Genomic DNA, 24,495 nt, shown 5'->3' on the forward strand with positions numbered 1-24,495 from the left:
TACACATCAAAATTTTAACACTTTATATACTTTTCAGATCAAAGTAACTAACTGAAATCTAAATAAATTACATTTCTTTCTCTATATGAGCCCTAACAGATAAACAGCTCTCTATTAACCTAGCTAAGCAGTCACACACCTAGTGTAACTCTTTCGCAGCAATCTTCTCTCAAAGGCTAAAGAACTATACAATAAACCTACAGAGCCAGAGTAAAAAATATTCGTTACTGGAGAGGGAAAGGAGTCTCATAACATTTAAATAAACGCATCTGCATAGCCTTGAAGGAAAACTGTATCATTAAACACATAAAGAACATCACTGAAGCTACAGTTGCCTACATTTACCCATGAAACCGACATTATACATAAAATAAAGGTAGCTACCCTTTATTTATTGAGTCCTTTTTGTGCTAAGCATTCTACAGAGTCTCTTCAACTCATCGATAACGCTGCAATGTGAGTGCTGTTAGCCTCACTGTAACACAGCACCGAGCCCGCCCATAGGAAGGTTCCCTGCGTTCTCGGCTGCAGGTGCGGCAGAGGAGAGGGCGGGCCGAGCGTCAAAGCCAGCGCTGCCCTCAACGCCGCACCTCTGCAGTGCTTCCAGCCGACGACCTTCCAACGAGCCAGCGCCGTCTGGAGGCAGAGGGTCGTCGGGGGAGGAGGGGAAGCAGCGCCGGCCGGGGGGCCGAGGCCAGGGGCGAGCTGGGGACACCCCCCCCCCGGAGGCAGCGGGCCCAGGGCCCCGCGCCGCTCCCAGAAGCTGCACGCGCAGCCCCGCTGTGCGCCAGGCTCTGCCGTCCTCGGCGCTGGTGAGTAAAAGGCGCTCGGACAGCCGGCGGAGGCGGAGGCCTGCGGAGCCACGGGGGGCCGCGCGAGGACGCGCAGAGGCCCTGGCAAGAGTGGGGCGGGACGGCGCGGGTTGCGGGTTGGGGGGGGTCAGCAGGACGCCGGAGAAGCGCCCGGGTGGGACGAGCCTGGCGGGCTGCCTTCGAGTCCACCTCAGGTCGGCTCCCACTCCCACTCCCCCACTCCACGCGCCACCTCCTCGAGGAAGCGCTGACGCCCACAGAAAACCCTCCAGGTAGGGGGCTCCCAGCAGCGGGCACCTCCACACACCTGGCCCAGCCCTCATTTTATAGGGGAGAGACGGACGAACGTGTCTCTCCAACAGACCAGGACACAGCCCAGGAGCACGTGCCGGGTGTGGCGCATGCTGCCCTCCCAGCCCGTGGCTCAGGACACGGCACGCGCCAGGGCGCTCTGCTGACCGGCTCTGAGGACCTGACCGAAGAGTAGAGGGAGGGGCGGGGAGGAGGGAGGGGAGGGGAGGGGGAAGAGGGAGGGGAGGGGAGGGGAGGGGGGAGGGGAGGGGAGGGGAAGAGGGAGGGGAGGGGAAGGGGGAGGGGAGGGGACGAGGGGGGAAGGGGAGGGGACGAGGGAGGGGAGGGGTGGGAGGAGGGGGAGGGGTGGGGAGGAGGGGGAGGGGAAGGGGGAAGAGGAGGAGGGAGGGGAAGAGGAGGAGGGAGGGGAGGGGACGAGGGAGGGGAAGGGGAAGAGGAGGAGGGAGGGGAAGGGGGAAGAGGAGGGGAAGGGGGAAGAGGAGGGGAGGCAGGAGGGAAGGGGCGGGGGAGGGGCGGGGGGAGGGGAAGAGGGAGGGGAGGGAAGAGGGAGGGGAAGGGGGGAGGCGAGGAGGGAGGGGAAGAGGGAAGAGGAGGAGGGAGGAGGAGGAGGGGAAGGGGAAGAGGAGGAGGGAGGGGAAGGGGAAGAGGAGGGGAGGGAAGGGGAAGGGAGGAGGGGGAGGGGAGGGGGAGGCAGGCGGGAAGGGGCGGGGGAGGGGCGGGGGGGGGGTCTGTCTCCAGTCAGAGAGTCGTAATGGACTCTGGCCATCTTCGGAGGCCCAGCTGGCGCCCCAGCCGCAGAGCGTTCGGGTGCAGCGCACGCCCGCGACACTTCCCGCAGAGCCGAACAAGCGACCTGACAACCAAGTGAGAACGGAGGCAGCTTTCAGAACCGGGACGGGGCGGTCACTGACGGGCTCATGTACGCACTCCCCGCTAAGAAGGTAAACTTGTGGAGACTGAGATTCTGGATCCTTCGGAAAAGGAAAAGTTGATGGTACTGGAAATCCACCCGAGTTTAGTACTATCAGGAAAATGATTTTTTAAAAGACAGATTATGACAACTAGAGTGTCTGCTGGAATTGCTTCAAATAATGACCTTAAAGGAAATCTGCAGGATTTCACAGTGCAAAAGTCTCCTCAAAAATGAAGACAGCACGGTAATCCCAAGTCAGTGATATTCAGGAAGAAGGAAGGAAAGAATAAATAGGAGCCAGAACATGTCGTCCCGTTCCCCCCCCAACATGAATAAGCCAGATCAGTTCCAATGCAGACTGAAACTAATTTAGTAACTATACATCAAAACCCTGAAGAACAATGGCAGCAAAATAAGCTGCAAGTAACTTAGAAAGGAAGTTCAATCTGTACCACAAAGCCTTTAACTGCTTTATATGTCTGGGTGGATCTTATAAAAGAAATGTCCTTAATCGGAGAAAAAAGCAGAAACTCATAAGCTTACAAACAGGTCACCATTTCAAAAGGAAAAAAAAGAGGAGAAAAAACATTACACCGAAAGGATAAGTTTGAGATTCAACTAAAAAGAGAATTAATTCTTTGAGTAATTTCAAGGCTTTCATATTTCAAAGTTCTCTATGTTCTACTAACAACTACTAAAATCAATCAAGTCACATCAGCACAGAGATTCAAACTGGGCTTTAAAATATTAAAAATGCTAACAATGCGACCATTTTTAATCCTTCTGTTGCACTCCCATCCATGTTTTTGTGTGATTAGCTCTGGAAAATCACACACCATAGGTTTGTTTAAATTTGCCTCTTGTTACATATTTTTAGGAACAAAGTTTCTGATAAGGAAGCAGAGCCACAATGGCATTCTCACACTGTTTAATTAAAAAGCTGTCCCTGGATTTCAGAAAAACTGTTCTGAAAAAAGCATCTATTAAAAACCAACACTGGAGTTCCCATCATGGCGCAGCAGAAATCAATCCCACTAGAAACCAGGAGGTTGCGTGTTCGATCCCTGGCCTCGCTCAGTGGGTTAAGGATCTGGCATTGCCGTGAGCTGTGGTGTAAGTCACAGACAGGGCTTGGATCCCACACTGCTGCGGCTCTGGTGGAGGCCGGCAGCTGTAGCTCCGATCTCTAGCCTGGGAACCTCCATATGCGGCGGGTGCAGCCCCCAAAACAAACACACACACACACACACACACACACCATCAATGACTTTACTCCTGGTATAGAAGCTCAGACATGAAGTCAATTTCACAGCATTTCAGATGAGACGAAAGTAAAACCAACGACAACAGCAATAACCACAAAACCCTTATTTTGATGGCTACCAATAAGAATAAAAACATCAGTTTCATGACAACTCATTTGAGGAATGGCTGGGAGGCAAGTTCGGAACCCAAGGAAATGTCATTAAGTGAGGCTAGAAGAGCCTAAGTTAGATCTCACAGCTCCCGTTACCGTCTGAAGTCAGGAAGAACTAGGCAGACGTCATGGAAGAGGCTACCTAGTCCCTCACCCCTCTCCTCAAGCACTCGACTCTGGAGACAGCGGCCCCGGTGCTGCCGCCACGCGGGCCTCAGCCCTGAGCCCTGCGGGCCGTCACGGAATCCCCTTCAACCGTCACCACCCCAGAGGGGTCGCCCCTCAGAGGGCTGCTCTGACTCCGCACCGAAGACGCCCGGCCTGGCTTGGCCACGGCAACCGGGCCCGACACAGGGACTCAGGAAGCACCTGCTGGACAAGTAAGGAGTCCACACACAACTCCACTAGGTCAAAAGCAAGTCTGCTGACAATTATGAATGTATCAGCAAAACAGAGGTGACGAAAGACAAATGTCCCGTGACTTCATTCACATGTGAAACCTGAACAAAAGAAACGAACAGACGAAGCAAAAACGCAAAGATACCACGACTGGCGCGCAGAGGAGTGACGACCAGAGGAAGACGCCACGGAAGGTGAGGGAAACGGCTCAGCCACACGAGGACGGCTGGCGACCCGACCCGGGGCGGGGGGGGATAACGGTGTCGGGGGACAGACGCAGACTTCCAACGCCGCGCAAACCAAAGTTCTCCTTTAAAAAACAGGGCTTGGTCAGATCATCCAGAAACAGCCATCTTCGGGCGGTTACAAAATGAAGAGGAATGGCTGCTGTAAGTGAACCAAAGGCTTATAATCCCGGACATCCAGTGTTTGCTTTTGTCAGGTGTGCCCCTGGCAGCACGACGTCACCCGCTGCCATCTGTTCCGTTACAGTGTGAGGCACTGCATCCCGAGGGACCTACGATGTGAGGGCAACTGGGAACGCTCCCAAACGGAACCTCACGGCTCCTCACTGGCTTTCAATTCTCTAACCAGGCAGCATCCAACCTACTTGCAAATTAACCAAAACAGCTTTTATTGGCACACGCTCAACTCAGTTTCAAAAAAAAAAAAGACACCCGTAAATCAAATCATCACCTCACAGACCTGTCAACACAACCGGTCACTAGAGAGAAAAGCCTCAAAGGGGAAACACCGAAGAGCAGGGACCTCCTTCCACGCTGCCCCTCACACGCCCTGCGGGAACACGCCTTGCGGGAACGCCTTGCGGGAACGCCGGAACCTCCGCGGCCAGCGCCACTTACCGTCACCGACTTGAGCGTCATCCCGTGGTAGGTGCCCATCGTGTCAATTTTGAAGCCTTCCGTTTCTGTAAAGAGAAGGGAGGTGCCATTCAATCTTATCTAAATTAACCACCTGCTTTACAGCGGGCCGCTCCACAGAGTTAACAAAGCCTTGAATCTACTAAACGAATAAAGCTAAACTACATACCTGTGAAGGTAAAAACCTGACAAAGAATGAATGACAGTCTCGGAAATCTACTCAGTACCCGCCCGGGAGCCCAACCGTGCAGAGGCGGCGAGGACGGCCTGCACCGAGAGCCACGGAGCTGGCTGGGGATGTCGGAAAGGAGGCTGAAGGAAGGACTTCGCCACCCCAAGACGCTGGCCTCGCGACGTGATTCGGAGAGCAGCCATGTGGGGCAGAGCAAGAGGGCTCCCGGGACAGAGGCCCGGCAGAGCTTCCCGAGTGTCCTGGCAGGTACTAAAGGCTCTGCAGACAGCGAGCCAGACGGTCTCCATCACGACCCCGACTCGGGCAGCTGAAGCCCAGGAGCAGGACCAACTACGCTGTAAACAAACGAGCGCCGCCGGACTCGGCCCAAGGAGGTTGGGTCTGGTCGGTGGGCTCTTCCCCGCCACGCCCGACTTTATGTAATTCACTCCGAAAGGATCAAAGAGTGGACAACCGCCTTTCCAGGGCATGTGTTCAGCGCCTGCCTTCAGCCAGGAGGTGGAATCAGGCCACAGAATCCACTGCCTGAGGGCCCTATACCCGTCAGAAAACGTGAGCGGAGGCTGCAGATCAAGCAGGAAAACACCACCAAGGTGGAACTTCCCGGTGCCCCTTCTCATCTTTCATGGACGAAGCTGAGATAAACCAAGCTCCGGGGACGAGTCGCGCTGACAGGAGTCCCACCCTCACACACCTCCTGCCTCGCTGCGGGGAACTGGGCCCCTGTGAGGCAGCCGTGTGGCTGTGGCAGAGCAGTGCCCACAGGTCCCTGCTCCCTGTGCTCCCAAGATCTCAAGGTGCACACTTATAACGGGGAGGGTTACCAGCTGATACACAGAATCTCCACCGCAGAGTTAACTTTGAAAAACAGAATTCAGGCAGACAGACAATAGCCGTTATTTACAGATAACTACTACCTACCCGTCACTAGTCTAGGGACCTTCTTAACTCGCTGAATCCCCACAGTAGCCCTAAGAGAGCGGGACTACTGCTCATCCTGCCTTCTGCACGGTAGCCACACACAGGACGAGACACACACAGACTGCGGTTCAAGTAACGTAGCACAGTTATTCTATCAGGTGCCAGACGGTGCTTTTGGGCTTTGCCGGCCGCATGATCTCGGTCACACTTCAAGACGGCTGAGCCGGCACTAGAGGAGCCGTGGAGAATACAGCACCGCATGCGTGTGGCTGTCACCAGAAACATGCAGGGTACACACCCGGCCTGTGCACACGCGTGTGCCACGCCCCACTGTGACCATCAGGCCGCACTGCCTCTCAAGTTCAGCACAACCACAGTGACGGGGAGACAAAAACGAAGTGACTTGCCTTCTTTCCCTTTGAATCTCTCCTGGTCGTATCTGTTGTAGGCAGCTGGAATGGGCTGTTTGGTACGCAACGTGGGATCCTGTCAAAAAACACAGCAACTTTGAGTCACACATTCGAACTGTCTAAAGAGTCACTTAACACTCAGAAGAAAAACCACAATAAGCCTTTTTCTTCCTATAGCCAATAACAGGAAGGAGCAGACAAAAGTGGGGAGTCATTTGAAGCTTCTTTTCAAGAGACTACTGACTCCTGGAGAATCACCATCCCCACCAGGAACAAGGCAAGGGACCCTCGGCAAATGCGCCCCAAAGTAAAAAGCACAATCTTAGAAAGTACAAAAATAAAACGGGTATACTTATTAATTTCACTTAATTACTTAAATTTCTTTATAAATTAGTAAACTCCTTCCAATCATCAATTATCTTTCTTCAGCAACAGCAACAACAAAAAACCTTATAATTCAAAGTTTACTGAGCTGACATTTTGGAGCCTTTAAGCTAATTATTTTCCAAATTATTAATACTTAAATAAGACAACAATGACAATAAACCCATTTATACACATGCAGTGTAAGACTGCAGTTAACGAAGACCTTATTTTTTAAAAATACTTAGAAAAACTAGCCAATCTAATGACCTATCATTTAATTCACAAATACGTTACTTAAAACTCAGTCTGTAATAATCTTAAAAAAAATGTCTTTAAATATTCCCAAAATTGCCTGGGAAGTTCACGGTATTCCTAAAGACGGCAATATTCTTCATTCTGTTACAGTAGGACGTTACTCTAATTTTTATTCCAAATAAAAGATACTTATTCAAGACTGTCACCAGGCGTACACTTCTACAGCACTGTTCTAAGATGTTGACGCGTTTCCTACTAATTGCTATTCAAGACATCCACCAATTGATAATTATAAGCACCTTGTATTTGACCTAACAACTTGTCCCATTACCTCTGCCTCATCTGTACGTCCCACTAGACCCTAAGCTCAAAGAGAGCAAAGGCTGTGGACTTTTAGTTCCTCTCTCACTTGTGTCTTTGTCAGCTCATTGCCTGGCAAATAGAAGGCACGTTAATACTTGCCAGAAAGTCACTTCAAACATTTATCTAAATACCAGCAAAAAATTCACTACCTCTAAAAAGTTAAACACGAAGGACCTGTGAATTAAACTAGCAGTTCTTGGGAGTTTCTGTTGTGGTTCAGCTGGTTCAGGACCCAGCGTTGTCTCTGTGAGGATGCAGGTCTGATCCCTGGCCTCACTCAGCGGGTTAAGGATCTAGTGCTGCCGCAAGCTGCAGTACAGGCCTCAGCCGCAGCTCTAATATGACCCCTGGGAACTCCTAGACATTTATATTTTTAACATGGTTAGTGATTCTCCCAAGCAACAAAGAGTAAGCCAGCTACAGCTTACCCACACACAGGACTTCTCCAAACTAACCCTTTACAGGTAATAATCCAGGTATGTCTCCAGTTAAGCACAGCTGAAGAAACTTTTGAATGGAGGGAGGGTTTCACACCCCCATGTGTGGTGAGGCAGTAAAAGGCTCAGAAGCTACTGATTTTACAACTCTAAGGTCCCTCATCAAGATGGTGGAATCGGAAGATCCCGAACTCAGTCCTTCCCACACAGGCCAAAACCACAAGCACACACAGACCAGCTATCTCCGAGAATGATCTGCGACGAGCAGAACAAATTTTCTACAAGCAGAATACAAAGAAAAGGCCACATCAAGATGGGAAGGAGTCTAGCCAGAGAGACAAAAACGAATACCGTATGATTTCAGTTACATATGGAATCTAAAAACAACAGCAACAAAAAAACAAACAAAACAAAACAAACAGACTCACAGATGCAGAGGACAAACTAGTGATCACCGAAAAGGGCAGAGGGAGTTGGGGCAAAATAAGTAAAGAGGACGAAGAGGTGCAAACTTCCAGTTATAAAAATGACCAAGTCACAGGGCTGCAATACACAGAGTAGGGAGGAGTCAGCAGTCCTGCAGCAAGTCTGTGTGATGAGAGTCTCAGCGATTTGTACCATACATAAATATCGAATCACTATGTTGTGTGCCTGAAACTAACATAATATTGTGTGTCAACCATACATCAATTTTAAAAATTAAATACGTATTTTAAGATGTTTTCAACAGTGAGCAATCACTTTAATTAAAACCACCACGTAAGGAGCAAACCATTCTTACCACAGGTGCCGCGTTCGGGGCCGGCCGCTGCTCGGGTGCACGCCCTTCTTCTCTGGCCTTCACTGATTGAAGAATTGCGAAAATATTCTTGGAAAAGTTCTAAAACACAAATGGATTTTAATAAGTCCACTTAAGACTAAATAGTCAAAGATGGTAAGTTTATTTAACAAATAATTTCAGCCTCTGTTTTCTTCCTATCAATTCTTCCCTACCATATCATAACGAGGTTTGATTATTACACACATAAGTAAAAATCAACTACTACTAGGAAATTCATCCAGCAACTAAGTACTTTAAACTGTGTTATTCATTTATTTTCATTTTACTTAAAGCACATAATTGGCTATAAATGTATTCATAATCTCCATTTATTCAAATTTGCAAGCAGGAAACAAGTTAACATTCTAAAAAAAAATTAAAATATGGCAGGTCTGTTGCCAACAGGGCGTCTTAATTCTGAAAGAAATCAACTACCATATTCTCTTAAAGATATAATAAGCTCCAGCGCTAATTTCAGACTGCTAGAATTTATACGAGATGCTGAAAGTTTTGAAATACTGTTCATTAGGAGTCGATACGCACTTTTCAAAATTTTGGAAGTTGGGAAGCATCGTTAAACTTAATGAACTTTCACATGAACAACATGAGCAACAATGAACAAAGCTGGCTGATCTGACTACTCTTTCCTTCATCAAATACTCTTTTTTCTCCTGAGACTCTCCTTCGGTTCCTTTGGGGCTCTCCTAATTCTGCTTGCCAATCACATATCATTTTAAGCAATATGCATTATTATCAGCCAAACACCTTGCTTGGCACTCGCATATAACGGTGACTAGACACAGCTCCTGTTCTCGTGAACCTCAAATGCGACCTGATTTCTCTTCTCCAAACAATTAAGAACACCATTTCCTTGCTTGGACCAAGTTTACATAGTTCACAATATCTATACTTACACAGCTTACCTAGGTTACTGTATCACATTAGAAATTTAAGCTGAAACATTTTAAAAATATTAATTAGTTCAAAAACAAGGGGGAAAAACCATTCGTGTGAAAAAACATCTTTATGAAAAACTATTCTCCAAAATGTACAAAAAAGTGGCACTAAGTTTAGCAAACTGTAAAGGTCTCAGTAGCAAAAACAAACCTCCCAAATTCTGAATTTCTCATGAAAGTTCACATTTTATTACTGGAAACATATACTGTCAGCTGCATTTCTTGAAGGAACAGGCTTTCTTCCCTCATTTTCAAAAAAAAAAAAAAGTCAGCCAAATAACAAGTCTGAATAACTTAGTCATTCAAACAACAAAAAGGTTTTCTATGAAGAAGCAGCTGGGTCAGCATGAAACTTAATGCACAAGTGCTCTTCATGGGAGACAAGCACCCCACTCTAACTGCGGACGTGCTCTTTGGTTCCGACTCATCCCAGAAGATACTACAGAGACATCTGCTCAAAGGCCAAGACTCGAGAAAATTAGTAAATTTTCAAATTTCACCAAGGATATCATTAATGAGTGAAGACCAAAATGGCTTTGGGCAAAGTTTGGTGCCAATGCTTTGATGCATTCCTAGATGCCAGCAGTAAACCAACCACTGCTTTTGCACCAGCAGTTCCAAGGTCAATACAGGGGAACATGCAAATAAATCCTATTATGAAAATGGCTGAACAAGTGAAAATCAAATTTCATTACTTCGAAAGTAATGAAGTACTGCATGAGAGAAACAAACTCTAGAAGAATCCATCAAAATGTTACTAGCTATATTTGTGTAGTACAATTACAGGTGATTATTATCTTCTTATAATCTTTTTATATATTTTTCAATAACGAACAAATACTAGTTTATGTAAGTTTAAAAGTATATTTTTAATGGCATTATTAAAAAAAAAAAGGCTGCCTTAGGTGGGGTGCTTGCAAGAGTAATAACTAGAAAAGTATGTATTTGTATTTTCTCATGGAAATTTTGAACCTGTCTTTTGGTCCCAAAACTCAGAAAATAAGAAAGCCCTGATACCTGATAATAATGAAGATCTATCTAAAATCATAGAGCCTCTTAGGGCTGTTAAGTACCTAAAAAGTTTCTTAGAGTTTGGCAGGTGAAAACAGCATACAGAGAAACTAAAAGTCAAAATTGTTGTTTTTGATTTTAAAATGTTAATATTCACAGAAGCAAACCTAGCTACCAAACAATTCTTCCAAGTATTAACTTACTTGTAAAATTACACACTGGTGCCAACGACATTAAATTAAATTAGACACTAAGTTTCGAATGGTGGTACAATCCTGCCACCTAGAGCTCAAAGAAAATTGTTCATTTCAAAAATTACAATGAACATTGACAGAACAATGTAAGTACGAATATTCAACTATTAGCCACACTAGGCAGTAAAAATGAATACCAGTAGATCGCCTTATTTTAAATACAGAGAAGAAGGTCCACCCACATTCTCAGATTTCTCCATGATTTTAAGCTCAGGAGAATGATTCTTGATCTTGACCTCGAGTACTGTGTGAAACAACTCTAAGTACAAGAGAAAACGAATTCTTTCCTTCATATACTCTCCTCTAGTGGTCGTATTCCTACTAAAACAGCACAGTAACTAAGGCTGGAATCCAAACAATTCTGCAGACAAAACCAGCCTGCCTAGACCAATGCTAAAGTTCGCTTCCATCAGTCACCTCACAACTTCTATAAACCTTCTCACCAAATCGCCACCGCGAACAACTGTGCATCGGTGAAGAATTAACATTTAAGGGGAAACTGGGATGTGGGCGGGGAAAACAGCTGAAAATAGGTAAGTGAAAAGGAACTGATGCAAACTGTTTGGGGAGCTACTAAGATACGGAACATTCAGTATCTTTCAACTTTTTATCGTTCAAAATTTACATATCTCCTTTAAACAACAGTTCACTTCCAGGAAGTAATGCTTCTGCTATATGCAGACATAAAGGCATGAAGGTGTGTATGTACAAGGACTTTTTTCAATGCAGCTGTTCGCAATCATGGAAAGGAAGGGAAGGAAGGAAACAGCGAGAAGGAAAGCGGGGAGGAAGGGAAGGAAGAAAACCCACAATACTGCAGCAAAAACCAACTCCATTAATCAGGAATAAACAAATGCTGTTACCTCCATACAACAGAATATATCAAATAGGAGTTCCCGTCGTAGCGCAGTGGTTAACGAATCCGACTAGGAACCATGAGGTTGCGGGTTCGGTCCCTGCCCTTGCTCAGTGGGTTAATGATCCGGCGTTGCCGGGAGCTGTGGTGTAGGTTGCAGACGCGGCTCGGATCCCGCGTTGCTGTGGCTCTGGCGTAGGCCGGTGGCTACAGCTCCGATTCAACCCCTAGCCTGGGAACCTCCATATGCCGCAGGAGTGGCCCAGGAAATAGCAACAACAACAACAACAACAAAAGACAAAAAAAGACAAAAAAAAAAAAAAAAAAAAAAAAGAATATATCAAATACACTCAAAGCATGTTTGCTGACTGATTTTCCTAAGTTCTCTCCTTTGTGAGGAAAACATTAACAATGGAATTAATGCCTAGAGAGCTTGCTACCAATATTCCCTGCTCATTAGATTTAAACAAAAACCTCATGGGCGAGAACACTGGGCCTCTGTTTGGATTTGCCAATGAGGTGGACATCAAGGACCTGCTTCTGATTCGGACTTCTTCATCACCTTTTCTGGTGACCACCGACCAACCACACCCTAGACTGGAACGGTAAACACGGCCACCGAGAAATCTACAGCATGACTCATGTTGCACAGGAGACTTCAGCCAACTTCGTAAGCAATCACAGCTTGCACACACACACACGCGCGCGCGCACACCAACTCTCGAGACGCAGTGAGCTACTCTGACTACCTTCCCCGTGCTCTGTAAGATGGTCGTTCGAGTCCTCCACACTCGCTCTCTGCTGACAATATCTCGGGTCACGTCCACTTCAGCATCCACGAAGCTCCTCTGCTTGAGGGCTGTTATATCATCATCTAAGTCCGTCTTGATTGTAGATCTTTTCTTAGCCATAATTTTGGCTTTGATTGCGGCAATTTTTTCCACTGACATAGCTTCAGACAAAGACCTGAAAGCAATTTCTTTTTTAGTATGTGTATAGCAAGGATCGCTTGAGTACATCATAAAATATTTTGCTGCATTTACAAGCTCCTGATAATAACACTTTAAGTGGCCATAATTAAGATTTCCTTCTTATCTATAAAACTGACAGACTTGATGACTTATAACCATGTAAAGGAGAGTCCATGTAGAATTACTGCACCATACGCAGATTAGTAATTTCTTAGGAGGAACAATACAAAAAATTTTGCGTTTTTTCATTTTGCCCCCTCAAAAGCATTCACTAATACGGCCTTTTAGATTAATCACCATCAACCAATCAGAGAATTCTGCACAAGTTGATCACATACCCTGGGACACCCCTCCCTCACCTTGCATTTCAAACTGCTTTGCTGAAACCCTTTGAAGAGTCTGGGTTTTGGGGGCATGAGTTAGCCATTCTCCTTGGTTGGCCCTACAAAAAACCTTTCTTGGGACCCCACCCTGCCCCTGCAAAAAAAAAAAAAAAAAAGTCTTTTATATGAGACCCGTATTTGCTAATCCTCCCAGCCACACAAATTACACAAACACACACGCATGTGTAAGCATGTGCACACCACCACCTTGGAAGGGGGCAAAAATACTTCATTCTACAAAAAACAAAGTTCACACTTTCCTTGAAGTTTATTTCAAGGTTTCAAATCTGTGTCATAGTGTAACAACACATCAATTTTATAGGTGACAGAAGCTTTTATATGCCACGTAGAAAAAACTTTTATTCCCTTTAAGGTATGGAAGGTAAAACAGTATTCTGAAATTTTCCTTTTCTTTTCCTTTATTTCACTTTCAAATAACATGTAAAATGGCAAACAGAAGCTATGATTTCATAACTATAAAAAAAAGACTTAATGAAAATAGATTTCATTAAAATGATAATCTTAGGCTTAGCCGAATTTTTGACAATGTAATACAAAAAAAGGGTTCAGATATCTCAACGGCAGTTGATGAAATTATTACTCTCATCACAAGATGACAATCCTCAAATACATGGAAACAACATGTGGGAAAAGGTCGGGAGTTCGGGCAGGTTCAAACACAGCAGTGTCATATATACGCTATTTCATTTCCATTAGGCGTGAAGGGTCTTTACAGCAGATGCTCAGTGCACATCAGCGTGTGACTCTTTTCCCTTAAAAGCCAGAGCACACTGGCATACCTTGTGCCAAAGTCAAACACCTTCCCAAGTTATAGTCAAACATGCCCTGGACAGCCAATCTCTGGACGTTTACTTCCAGACAAGACGAAGCAACAGGAACTGGATTAACCATCCTGCCTTGAAATAACAAGTCAAAACATACCAAACAAGAGCTTACTCCAGATGTGACGTCAAGCAGTGAAAGACAGTGACCTCTGACAAATAAGCCCTATGAATGCCGCAGTTTATGGCCTTGAAAGGTTCCAACAAGGCATAAGCAAAGAACCCAGGCAACTTACTGGACTCCCTGATTTGAGAAAATGGAACTTGGATTCCAGCAAGAGGAAGGAGCGTGGAACCCACGGGCCAGCGTGCTGAGAAGAGAGCTTCCCCACCCAGAACTCTGGCCGAAGACTGGTTAGCACCAAAGAGCGTGGGAACTACAGCAAGGAATAAACCACCCAGGAGGGTTCGAGGGAACAAGGCGCCCACACAGAACCAAGACGAGCACCTGCTCCCACCAGCCAGGCTGCAGACCTCCGAGCACTCCGGGGCATCCGGGAGCATGTTCAGAGCGGCCTTGCTGCAGAAGCGGGGAGAATGCTTACCCTAACTGACCAGCAGTCAATGAACAAACCTTAAAATCAAGACCTGAAAGGAACAAATTGTTTCCAAGTGATTTAACCACGTCCCAAAACGCATGTAGCACTCACAACATAAAATATAAAATGTCTGCTATCCCAAGATGAAGTGGCAGGTGAAGGAACAGGACAATACGAGCCAGAATGAGGGGAATTAAACACAACTGTACAGTGACACAGATGCAGGAGCAGTAAACAAGAACATTAAAATCCTTACGAAATAACTCCATATGTTCAACAAGTACAGACACAGACTGTGAGGCGAACAAACTTGTAGAGATAAACAATACAGTGGTGGAGACGCCAAACGCAACGCAAATGTAACCACAAAAAAATATGAGTGAACGAGGGAGCTACAGAAATTATCCAAGATGGAGAGGACAAAGACTCCAAAAAAAAGAGAAATTAAACAGAAAAAAAGAATCCACAAAAAGGGAAAAGAACATAAGACTGGCTATTGGGACTTGAATCAGAGTGTGAGTAATCAGGCCAGAAGGAAGGAAAAAGAAAAAAAAACTTTGTAGAAGTAATACCAAAAATTTCCTAAATTCAATGAAAATTATGAACCCCAAAATCCCCGGAAAAAAGCTCCATGGGCCTCAAGCACAAGAACCATGAAGAAAATTCCCTCAAGCCATGTGATAAATAAATAGCTCAAAAGAAGCAATACAGAAATGTTTAATGTAGTCAGAGGAAAAAAGACACAAAATATAAATTTAAATTCTATACATTTAATTCTTTAAATTTTTGTCTAAAGAAACAAAAATAAGGATCACAGCTGGTTTCTAATCAGAACCAATACAATCAAGAAAGCAGCGGTACAACCTCTTTAAAGTTCTTAAAAAGATGTAGCTCAGGCATCCCGCTGTGGCAGCAGGTTAAGGTCCACTGCCGTCTCTGCAGCGGCTCGGGTCGCTGCTGAGGCTCAGGCTCCATCCCCGCCCGGAGCAGTGACTTAAGGATCCAGCGCTGCCCTGACTGCAGCTGGAATTCAGTCCCTGGCCCAGGAACGTCCATATGCTGCGGGTGTAGCAAAAAAGAAAAAAAAAAAAAGATGCAGCTTAGAATTCCGCATCCAGTGAAAAACCCCTCCCCTCGCCCCGTAAAAAAAGGGGGAGCGGGAATAACTTTTTCAGAAATCAAAAAGCTGAAAGAATTCATCACCAGAAGACCTACCCAAAAAGAAGTGTTAAAAGAAGTCTCTGAGGCAGAAGGAAAAACTCGGTCGATGGGTCTAGGGCAGGAGAGAAGAGGCGGGCAGAGCCCAGCAAAACTGCCCCCCACCCCGCGACTCAGAGCTCCTCCAAAGAGAACCGTTCGACCAAGGGCCAGAACAGCACGCGGTACGCTGGTGACCCGCGCAGGAGCAACACCGCTGGTGCTGGCGGGACCTACCTGCAGTTGAGGTCCCCCCTTCCCCCCCCAAGGGGTCCAGCAGAGGCAGCGAGGTGGCCGCACTGTCCTGTCCCAAACCAGGCTCACTCAGCGCCCTGCGCACCCACAGCACCAACAAAGAACAGCACCCACGGCCAACCCAGAAGGTGTCATGGGATTACAGCATGTACTCCTTTAACCCCAACGAAGTCCCAGAAGAGGATAAAGAACAGAAGCGACGAAAAAGAAAGCAAATCGATGCGCTAGAATCAAACTTACCGATGATAATCGTATTAAATGTAAACATGTGTATCACGTTGCACACGTAAAAGTGCATACGCGGTACCTGGCAGAGCAGCGTGCCCACCACTGCTCCAGCGAGTGGCTTGGAGTCACTTTTTAAAAAGAAGGGTCACGGCATTGCCGTGAGCTGTGGAGTAGGTCGCAGACACGACTCAGATCCCACGTTGCTGTGGCTGCGGTGTAGGCCGGGGGCTACAGCTCCGATTCGACCCCGAGCCTGGGAACCTCCATATGCCGAGGGAGCGGCCCTGGAAAGGGCAAAAAGACAACAACAACAAAAAAGAGAGGTAAAGAAAAGAGAAGGATCGATGTGATGCTGGAAGCAAGAAGATCTTCCAGAAAGTGTAAGTGGCACAGTGGCCTCCAACACCCCACCTTAAAAGAGGCTCAAGCGCCTTCTTCTGAACTGACGGCACAGGGGCCTATAAAAAAGGCGGCAGGGTGGGCAGAGAGCACGTGAGCGTCCCTTTTTCTATACTCACTCCCATCATCTCGACGGCCCACTGCCCGCTGACCCAACTCTTACCTGATCTGCTCCGTCTGGACAATCCCTTCCTTGTGACCCTCCAAACGAGCAGCCAGCCTCTCCTTATCAAGGCGCACGCACTCTTCATCCTGAAAATAATCACTCACGAGTGAATATTCAATTTCTACTTAACTTTCAGAACAATAACCAAAAAAACCACACGTAACTTTTCCTTAAAAAAGTTCCTGCCCAAGAGTTTTAGGCATCACTGGCCCTACATCAACTTTAAAATACTTCTAGTTACATAAAGACAAAACACTAAACAATATGCTGATCACATAAGATTAGAACGAAAAGCTTATAAATAAACTTTAGTGAGTCTTCTTTTTTTCTTTTTTGGCTTTTTAGGGCCTCACCTAGAGCATATGAAAGTTCCCAGGCTAGGGGTGGAATCGGAGCTACAGCCGCAGGCCTACACCACAGCCACAGCAACATGGGATCCGAGCCACAGCCACATCTACGACCTAGACCACAGCTCATGGCAACACTGGATCATTAACCCACTGAGCAAGGCCAGGGATCGAACATGTATCCTCATGTATCCTAGTCGGGTTCGTTAACCGCTGAGCCATAAAGGGAACTCCCCAAGTTTTATGAGTAGGTGGTCTTCCTATAATATACGATAGCTACTTTTATTCAGAAAGGCATCCTACGACAAATAAATTCCTTCTCTTCAGGAGTTTAGAACTAAATTTTATGAGAAGTCATCAAGAATGTCACTTTCAGAGTTCCCGTCGTAGCACAGTGGTTAACGAATCCGACTAGGAACCATGAGGTTGCGGGTTCAGTCCCTGGCCTTGCTCAGTGGGTTAAGGATCCAGCGTTACCGTGAGCTGTGGTGTAGGTTGCAGACGCGGCTCGGATCCCGCGTTGCTGTGGCTCTGGCGTAGGCCGGGGGCTCCAGCTCCGATTCGACCCCTAGCCTGGGAACCTCCATATGCCGCGGGAGTGGCCCAAAGAAATAGCAAAAAGACAAAAAAAAAAAGAATGTCACTTTGGATCTAGATTTTTTTTTTTCCATCTGTTGCCCCAGGTCCTGAATCTCTCAGCACAGAACAAACTACCAGAAGTGCAGCCATGATGGTTTTCAAAGTATGTTCCTCAGAACCCCAGGCGCTTCCTCCAAAGTGCCCGTGAGCCACTTCTTATCGAAAAGGAACCTTGGCAGCTCAGCTTTCATCTCTAGATATTAGAATCTCAGTGTCTGGTTACTTAGAAACAACGCTTACTAAATCTGATCCAGTTCAGTTCCCACATTCAACAAATAAGGAAACTGAGACCCAGAGTTAGAGTTTACAGGTAACATCAGGAAGTTATATAAAACCATCAGTATATTCAAGATAGCCACAAAGATCCAAAACCAGGCATACTGCTGAGGTGAGTGCAAAGATTAATACTTTAACAAATGCTTTAAAGTCTTGCCATTTGTAATAAAGGTTTAACACATATTACTCAAGTTCCTCAGGAAACTGATTTTAAAGGCAACTACAGCCTAGATTTTAACAAGCCTTCTCTCCTAGCACTGTGTCTAGAAGGTCCTCCATCTACATTTGCTGAACTAAAAACTGTTTATGTAATAGAGCTATTTATGTAATTCACTTTGACTCTACAGATGCTCTGGAAAGAATTCTATTATGCTATTTCAGGCTGATTTTTGAAGTTACTAGAATCCCAGCAAATGTGCTTTCCTAATAGGTGCAATTTGTTCAAATAATTAAACCATGAATTTCAGCTTTTTCCAAATAACTGGTCTCTCTAAATTTACTCATTTTGTACACAGTGGGTCATAACTTCCTTTCGCACAGAGAGTGGGGGGAAATCCCAGTTTTACTGCCACAAGCTTGTCTCCAGCAGAGGGGAAAGGTCAAGGCTCACATGGCCTGGGCCTGAACCCCGGCGACGGCGACACACGCCTCAGCAAGACCCTCCTTTCTGAGGCTGTCTGCTCTCAGGAGCATGCCCAGGACCGTCAATTTCGGGAGGGGGCGGTGAGGATTACGTGAGTCAATAATATACAGAAAGCGCAGAGACTATCACCCACAGCACCGCGTCGTAACAGCAAGGCTAATTACCATTATCATTCTGAGAAAAGCATCAGGGCCACTCTACGCTTGAGGAAAATTACAGAATCACAGCATGGCATTTTGTCAGGGATTTTCCTGCAAGTACTTAAAGCCTGCCCTGTCCCTGTGTGGCTACCCTTCTCACCCTCCCTTAATTGTGGATGCCCTGCTATTCACTAGCGTGCAAAAGGCACAACTCTTTGATTTTTCCTACTAGTGTGAAACGAAAAGACTTCAGAGGTCCCGGCACTGTTAGCACTGCTGCTGACTACAAGTGCTATTCCTTGTTAACTGGTGTTAAGTGATAGGTAACCAGTTTCATCCCTTCCCAGATTTTAAGTGTGCCTCTAATGCATGTTGCTCCATCTTCAGAGAGCTTCACATGTAACGGACCCGGGACTCGTTACAAATTTAAACACACAGTACTGTAATCCTACATTTTAAATTCCTAAGATTTAACTGTCTCACACAGTACACTCACCAGATGGTCAACAAATTTCCTTTCCAACGTTAACTGCATTTCTTACCTATCTCCTACTTAAGATGAACTATATCCTTGTTTACCAATACAATATTCCACTTGCTGGCTATTAAAAGCTACCAAAAATCAACAACAACAACAACAAAAATACCACGTAATCTGACACGTCAACATTTTCGGAAGTAACTGCAATAAGCAGTACATGTTCACAGCTCTGCAGAGGGAAGCAGACCCCGACTCCACCTTATCGCAGGGGTAGGCAAACCGAATCACAAAGGCCAAATGTGGCCTGAGACCTGTTTTGTCAACTTCTAGTGGAGCACAGCCTCGCCCTTCATTCAATAGCATCCATGCCCGTTTTCACACAAGCCGCAGAGCAGAGCAGCTGGACAAAGACGAAGGCCCCAAGAGCCTAGAGCAGTTCCATCAGAATCTTTATAGGAAAAGCCTTCTGACCACTGAGCTCGTCTAACCATTTCCTCAATAAGGACATAAAGACAAAAGAAATAAAGTGATCATAGAGCCTGTTTGTAAGAGACGGGAAACTACAGGTCAAGCTACTTACCAATCAGCTGTTCATTCTAAGACAAACACTTTTCCAGAAAAAAAGCTCTTAGGTCTACTACGAGCAAAGAACTCTCATTACGACACAATTCCAATCTCCACAACACAACCAAACACTTTTAAAACAAAGTTTCATTACCTCAATTCGTGGTTTTTTTGCTTCGGCCAAAACTTCATCTGCAGCTCGTTTGACTGTAACAGAAGGCAAGGAAATAAATGTACGGTTTGGGGACACGTTTTTGAAAGTTCCATATAAACACACAGCAAGACGTACCTTGCGTAGATCTCTGAAGACCTATTTCTAGAGGGGCGCTTCTGTCTATACTTGCCGACGTTGCTGAAAAGGCAAAAAGATTGATGTGAGACACGTATCTGAACAGACGTCACTGCCTATCACAAGGGAAATGCCTGAGACTTGCTGAATGTCTTACTTTATACACAGGGATGTTCCTAAAAACAGTATGTTTTTAAACAGGTTTGTAGAAGCATTTTATTATAAAGGTTAGTCTGTATTAGAAAATCTGTAAGAGGACAAACTATTTTTGACCATTTAGTTTACAAACTGAGATGATCTGACTGAAATCAACTTCATTTCTTTTTCTTTTTTTTTTTTTTTTTTGGTCTTTTTGCCATTTCTTGGGCCGCTCCCGCGGCATATGGAGGTTCCCAGGCTAGGGGTCCAATCGGAGCTGGAGCCACCGGCCTACGCCAGAGCCACAGCAACGCAGGATCCAAGCCGCGTCTGCAACCTACACCACAGCTCCCAGCAACGCCGGATCCTTAACCCACTGAGCAAGGCCAGGGATCAAACCTGTGACCTCATGGTTCCTAGTCAGATTCATTAACCACTGAGCCATGATGGGAACTCCTGAAACTAATAAAGAACATCCTCCAGTGTCACGACACAGGTACACAAAGTGGATACAGACATAAATAAAGACAAACACACATGTACAGGAGGGAAGACCATTTGGGCTCGGAATGGAGGGGTAGGAGCGAGCCATGACAATGTAGAGAAACAAAATGTAACACCGAGGGGACAGAAAGTACAAAGGCTTGAGGCTAGAAAAGCTACAAGACCAGTAAGAGGGGACCTCTGCGAGCAAAGGCAGACTGCAGAAGGTGAGGTCACGGGGCCTGGAGAAGCATGGTCGCGGAGTCAGGCTAAGGCGCGTGAGCTTTACCCTGCGTGTGATGAGAAGCCACAGGGCGGCCCTGAGAAACACCATCAAGATGATGCACTTTTCCAAACACACGTCACCAACGGCTAAGCAGAGACTGCACAGCAGAAAAGACCCGCGTGAAAACCTTTCAGAGGGCTATGCAACAGTCTAGAGACAAGGATGGACCAGGCTGGGAGCCCAACGGTGAGAAGCTGTCACAGCTTTACAGGGAAAGAAAGGGCTTGCTGATGGAATGGGCGCGAGCGATGAGAAATGGGGAGGGGCTCTGGCCTCACCACTGACTGAGACAGGAACACTGGCAGGACAGACGGGCCATGTTAGTTCTGCTTGCAGGGCAGGGAGGAGGGCCCGGCACCCTAGTTCGGACACACTAAACATCAGGTGCCTGTTCAAGACCCAAGGGGAAATGCTGATGGTGCATTTATAAACCTGAGCTCAGGACTATGTCAGCACTGGTGACAAGGAAGGAGGAAACAAACAGAAATAAGGCAGACAATGAGAAACAAGACCCTCAAGAGTCTGGCGCCCAAAAAATGCCAAGTAAAGCGAGTAAGGAGTCCACAGCATCATACGCGACTGTGTGTGAAGAGGAGAAGCCCGAGGATGTGGCAGTCCTTGGGCCAGGGTGGACCTTGTCAGCGTGACTTTAGGGAGATGGTGAGGAAGAGACTCAGACTGGAGTAGATGGTGGGAGACTCAGCGGGAAAGAGGAAGGAGACTCTTGCAAAGAGTTTTGTAATAAAAGGGAGAAGACACAATGGAGCAGCAGAGAGTAGGAAGGCGGGGGGATCAAAACAAATCTTGATGAGAGACCCTACCGTGTGCATTCCAAAGGGAAGGATGCAGAAGAAAGGACAAAACTGATGAGGCGAGGGAGAAGCGACAGTTTAAAGGCACAATCTCTCAACGTGAAAGGAGGCGGAATCCATACAAAGGGAGGGGTGACTGGCCTCAGCAGCGAAGACAGTGCATCCACCGCGTCAGGAAGGAAACGGCGGTGTGCGGACGGTGGCAGGTAGGGTCATTTTCCAGTGGGAACACGAACTCTTTTCCCACTGACTCTTCCTTCCCAGGGAAGGAAGAAGGCCCAGTGTCAAGTAAGAAGGAGAACAGTTTAAACTTTACTCACATGCTTCACCATTGAGATATCCAAGCAGGTCTTTTCGATCAGGTCTTCTAACCACAGGAATATTTTCAGTCTAAAGTCAAAATTTTAAATTAGATATAAAATCAGTAACAATTTTAAGAAATGTGGTAAAGATAAATACCTTATAATGTCTGAATTTTATTCCATTGTCTCTTGGTGACATATATTTAGAATCATGTTTTTAGAAAACTTAAGGAGGCTAAAAGAACTTTATAATACCTTGAAAATTTTAAGCATATTACATTTTGGTGACTTTATTCTTGAAATTTCAGTAAGCTATACAAAGATAAGCGTTAGAAATAAACAAAAACCGGGAGTTCCCTTCGTGGCTCAGTAGTCAAGGACCTAACATTGTCACCGGGAGGATGTGGGTTTGAACCCTGGCCTCACTCAGGGGGTTAAGGATCTGATGTTGCTGTGAGCTGCAGTGTAGGTCGCAGATGCAGCTTGGATCTGGTGTGGCTGTGGCATAGGCCTGCAGCTGCAGCTCGGATTCAACCCCTGCCCTGAGATAAGCACATGTAGCCGTAAAAATTTAAAAAAAAAAAAAAAAAGGAAAGCAAAAACCCTATCCCCCTTCAAAATAACAATTACAGACTTTCTCCCCCTTGACTTATTCTAAGTATTTATTTTACAATTTTAATCATGATGTTTTACATTTCAGGGCAAGTTATCTTTTTAGGCCCACTGCTTGCTCATTTTATTCAAGGTTCCAAAATGCTTTCTTCCCCCACACCCACATCAGACCTCATCAAAATACTGTACTGAAGCTCTTTCAAATAAACTAAGTTATCCACCAAAACTAAATTTTCATAATTAACAACAAGCACATGTTCCAAGAATATTTACCGAGAAAAAGACTGGCTCTTCATGGAGTTCCCGTCGTGGCTCAGTGGTTAACAAATCCGACAAGGAACCATAAGGTTGCGGGTTCGATCCCTGGTCTTGCTCAGTAGGTTAAGGATCCGGTGTTGCCATGAGCTGTGGTGTAGGTCACAGACGCGGCTCGGATCTGGCATCACTGTGGCTCTCATGTAGGCCGACAGCTACAGCTCTGATTGGACCCCTAGCCTGGGAACCTCCATATGGCACGGAAGCGGCCCTAGAAAAGGCAAAAAGATCAAAAAAAAAAAAAAAGACTGGCTCTTCAATAAATGGTTTTGGGAAAACTGGACAGCTACATGCAAAAGAATCTAACCAGACTGCTTCCTTATACCACAGACAAAAATCAACTCAATACGAATTAAAGCATTAAAACTCCTAGAAAATAACATAGGCAGTACATTCTTTGATACAGATCTTAGCAATATTTTTTTGGTTCTCTCTCCTCAGGCAATGACAACGAAGAAAAAAAAAAAACATAAACTAATGGACTACATCAAACTGACAAGCTTTTATACAGCAAGGGACACTATGGACAAAAAGAAAAGGTAATCTCGCAAACTAGAGAAGATATTTGCAAAAAAAATAGACACAATAACCAAAATATGCAAAGAACTCACAGAACTCAGGATCAAAAACAACATGATTAAAAAGTGGGCAGCCGTGAGCTGTGGTGGAGGCTGCAGATACAGCTCGGATCGGGTGTTGCTATGGCTGTGGTGTAGGCCAGTAGCTGCAGGTCTGATTTGACCCCTAGCCTGGGAACCTCCGTATACCACAGGATAAGCCCTAAAAAGTAAAGAAAAGAAAGAAAAAAAAAAGGCAAACAAAAGAAGTGATGAGATGATGTGAGTTTAAGTCTTTTTGTGGACATTTGCTTTCACGTCTCTTATATGAATACCTATGAGTGGAACTGCCGGATCAAAGGGTATGTTTAACTTTAAAAGACACTGTTGGAAAGGAGTTCCCGTCCTGGCACATCGGTTAACGAATCCAACTAGGAACCATGAGGTTGTGGGTTCGAACCCTAGTCTTGCTCAGTGGCTTAAGGATCCGGCGTTGCCGTGAGCTGTGGTGTAGTTTGCAGATGCGGCTCGGATCCCGTGTTGCTGTGGCTCTGGCGTAGGCAGGTGGCTACAGCTCCGACTCGACCCCTAGCCTCAGAACCTCCATATGCCGAGGGAGTGGCCCTAGGAAAGGCAAAAAGACAAAAAAAAAAAAAAAAAAAAAAAAAAAAAAGATGACGGAGATGAAGAGGCACAAACTCCCTACTATAAGAGAAGTCAGCCATGGGAATGTGAGAGGACAGCATAAGGACCACAGTCGGCAATGCTGCAGGAACTCTGCAGGGTGACAGATGGTGACCAGACCTCCTGCAGTGATCCATTCACAATGTGTATTACATGTCATATCATCACGAGGTGCACATGAAGCTAAGGCAATATCGTATGCCAACTATACTTCAATTAAAAAATTAAAAGGAGGAGTTCCCACTGTGGCGCAGCAGGTTAAGGATCCAGCATGTCTCTGTGGCAGTGCCATGGGCACAGCTCTGGCACAGGTCGAAGCTGCAGCTCAGATTTGATCCCTTGCCTAGGAACTTCCATAAGCTGGGGTGCAC

General features: G+C 45.9%; 1 protein-coding gene across 1 annotated transcript in view; it reads right to left on the reverse strand.

Moving 5' to 3' along the window:
* Positions 1 to 24,495, reverse strand: part of CDC73 (cell division cycle 73) — a 92,544-nt gene that overhangs the window by 61,912 nt on the left and 6,137 nt on the right. Inside the window, exons 3-10 of the mRNA XM_021064289.1 lie at positions 21,975 to 22,044; positions 19,936 to 19,998; positions 19,801 to 19,853; positions 16,554 to 16,642; positions 12,326 to 12,542; positions 8,461 to 8,559; positions 6,256 to 6,334; positions 4,717 to 4,781 (exon numbers count right to left, since the gene is read on the reverse strand). Coding sequence (XP_020919948.1) covers positions 4,717 to 4,781; positions 6,256 to 6,334; positions 8,461 to 8,559; positions 12,326 to 12,542; positions 16,554 to 16,642; positions 19,801 to 19,853; positions 19,936 to 19,998; positions 21,975 to 22,044 — 735 coding nt within the window. The remainder of the gene's footprint in view (positions 1 to 4,716; positions 4,782 to 6,255; positions 6,335 to 8,460; positions 8,560 to 12,325; positions 12,543 to 16,553; positions 16,643 to 19,800; positions 19,854 to 19,935; positions 19,999 to 21,974; positions 22,045 to 24,495) is intronic.

This window comes from Sus scrofa, chromosome 10 (assembly GCF_000003025.6).
Source record: "Sus scrofa isolate TJ Tabasco breed Duroc chromosome 10, Sscrofa11.1, whole genome shotgun sequence".
Taxonomy (NCBI): Eukaryota; Metazoa; Chordata; class Mammalia; order Artiodactyla; family Suidae; genus Sus; species Sus scrofa.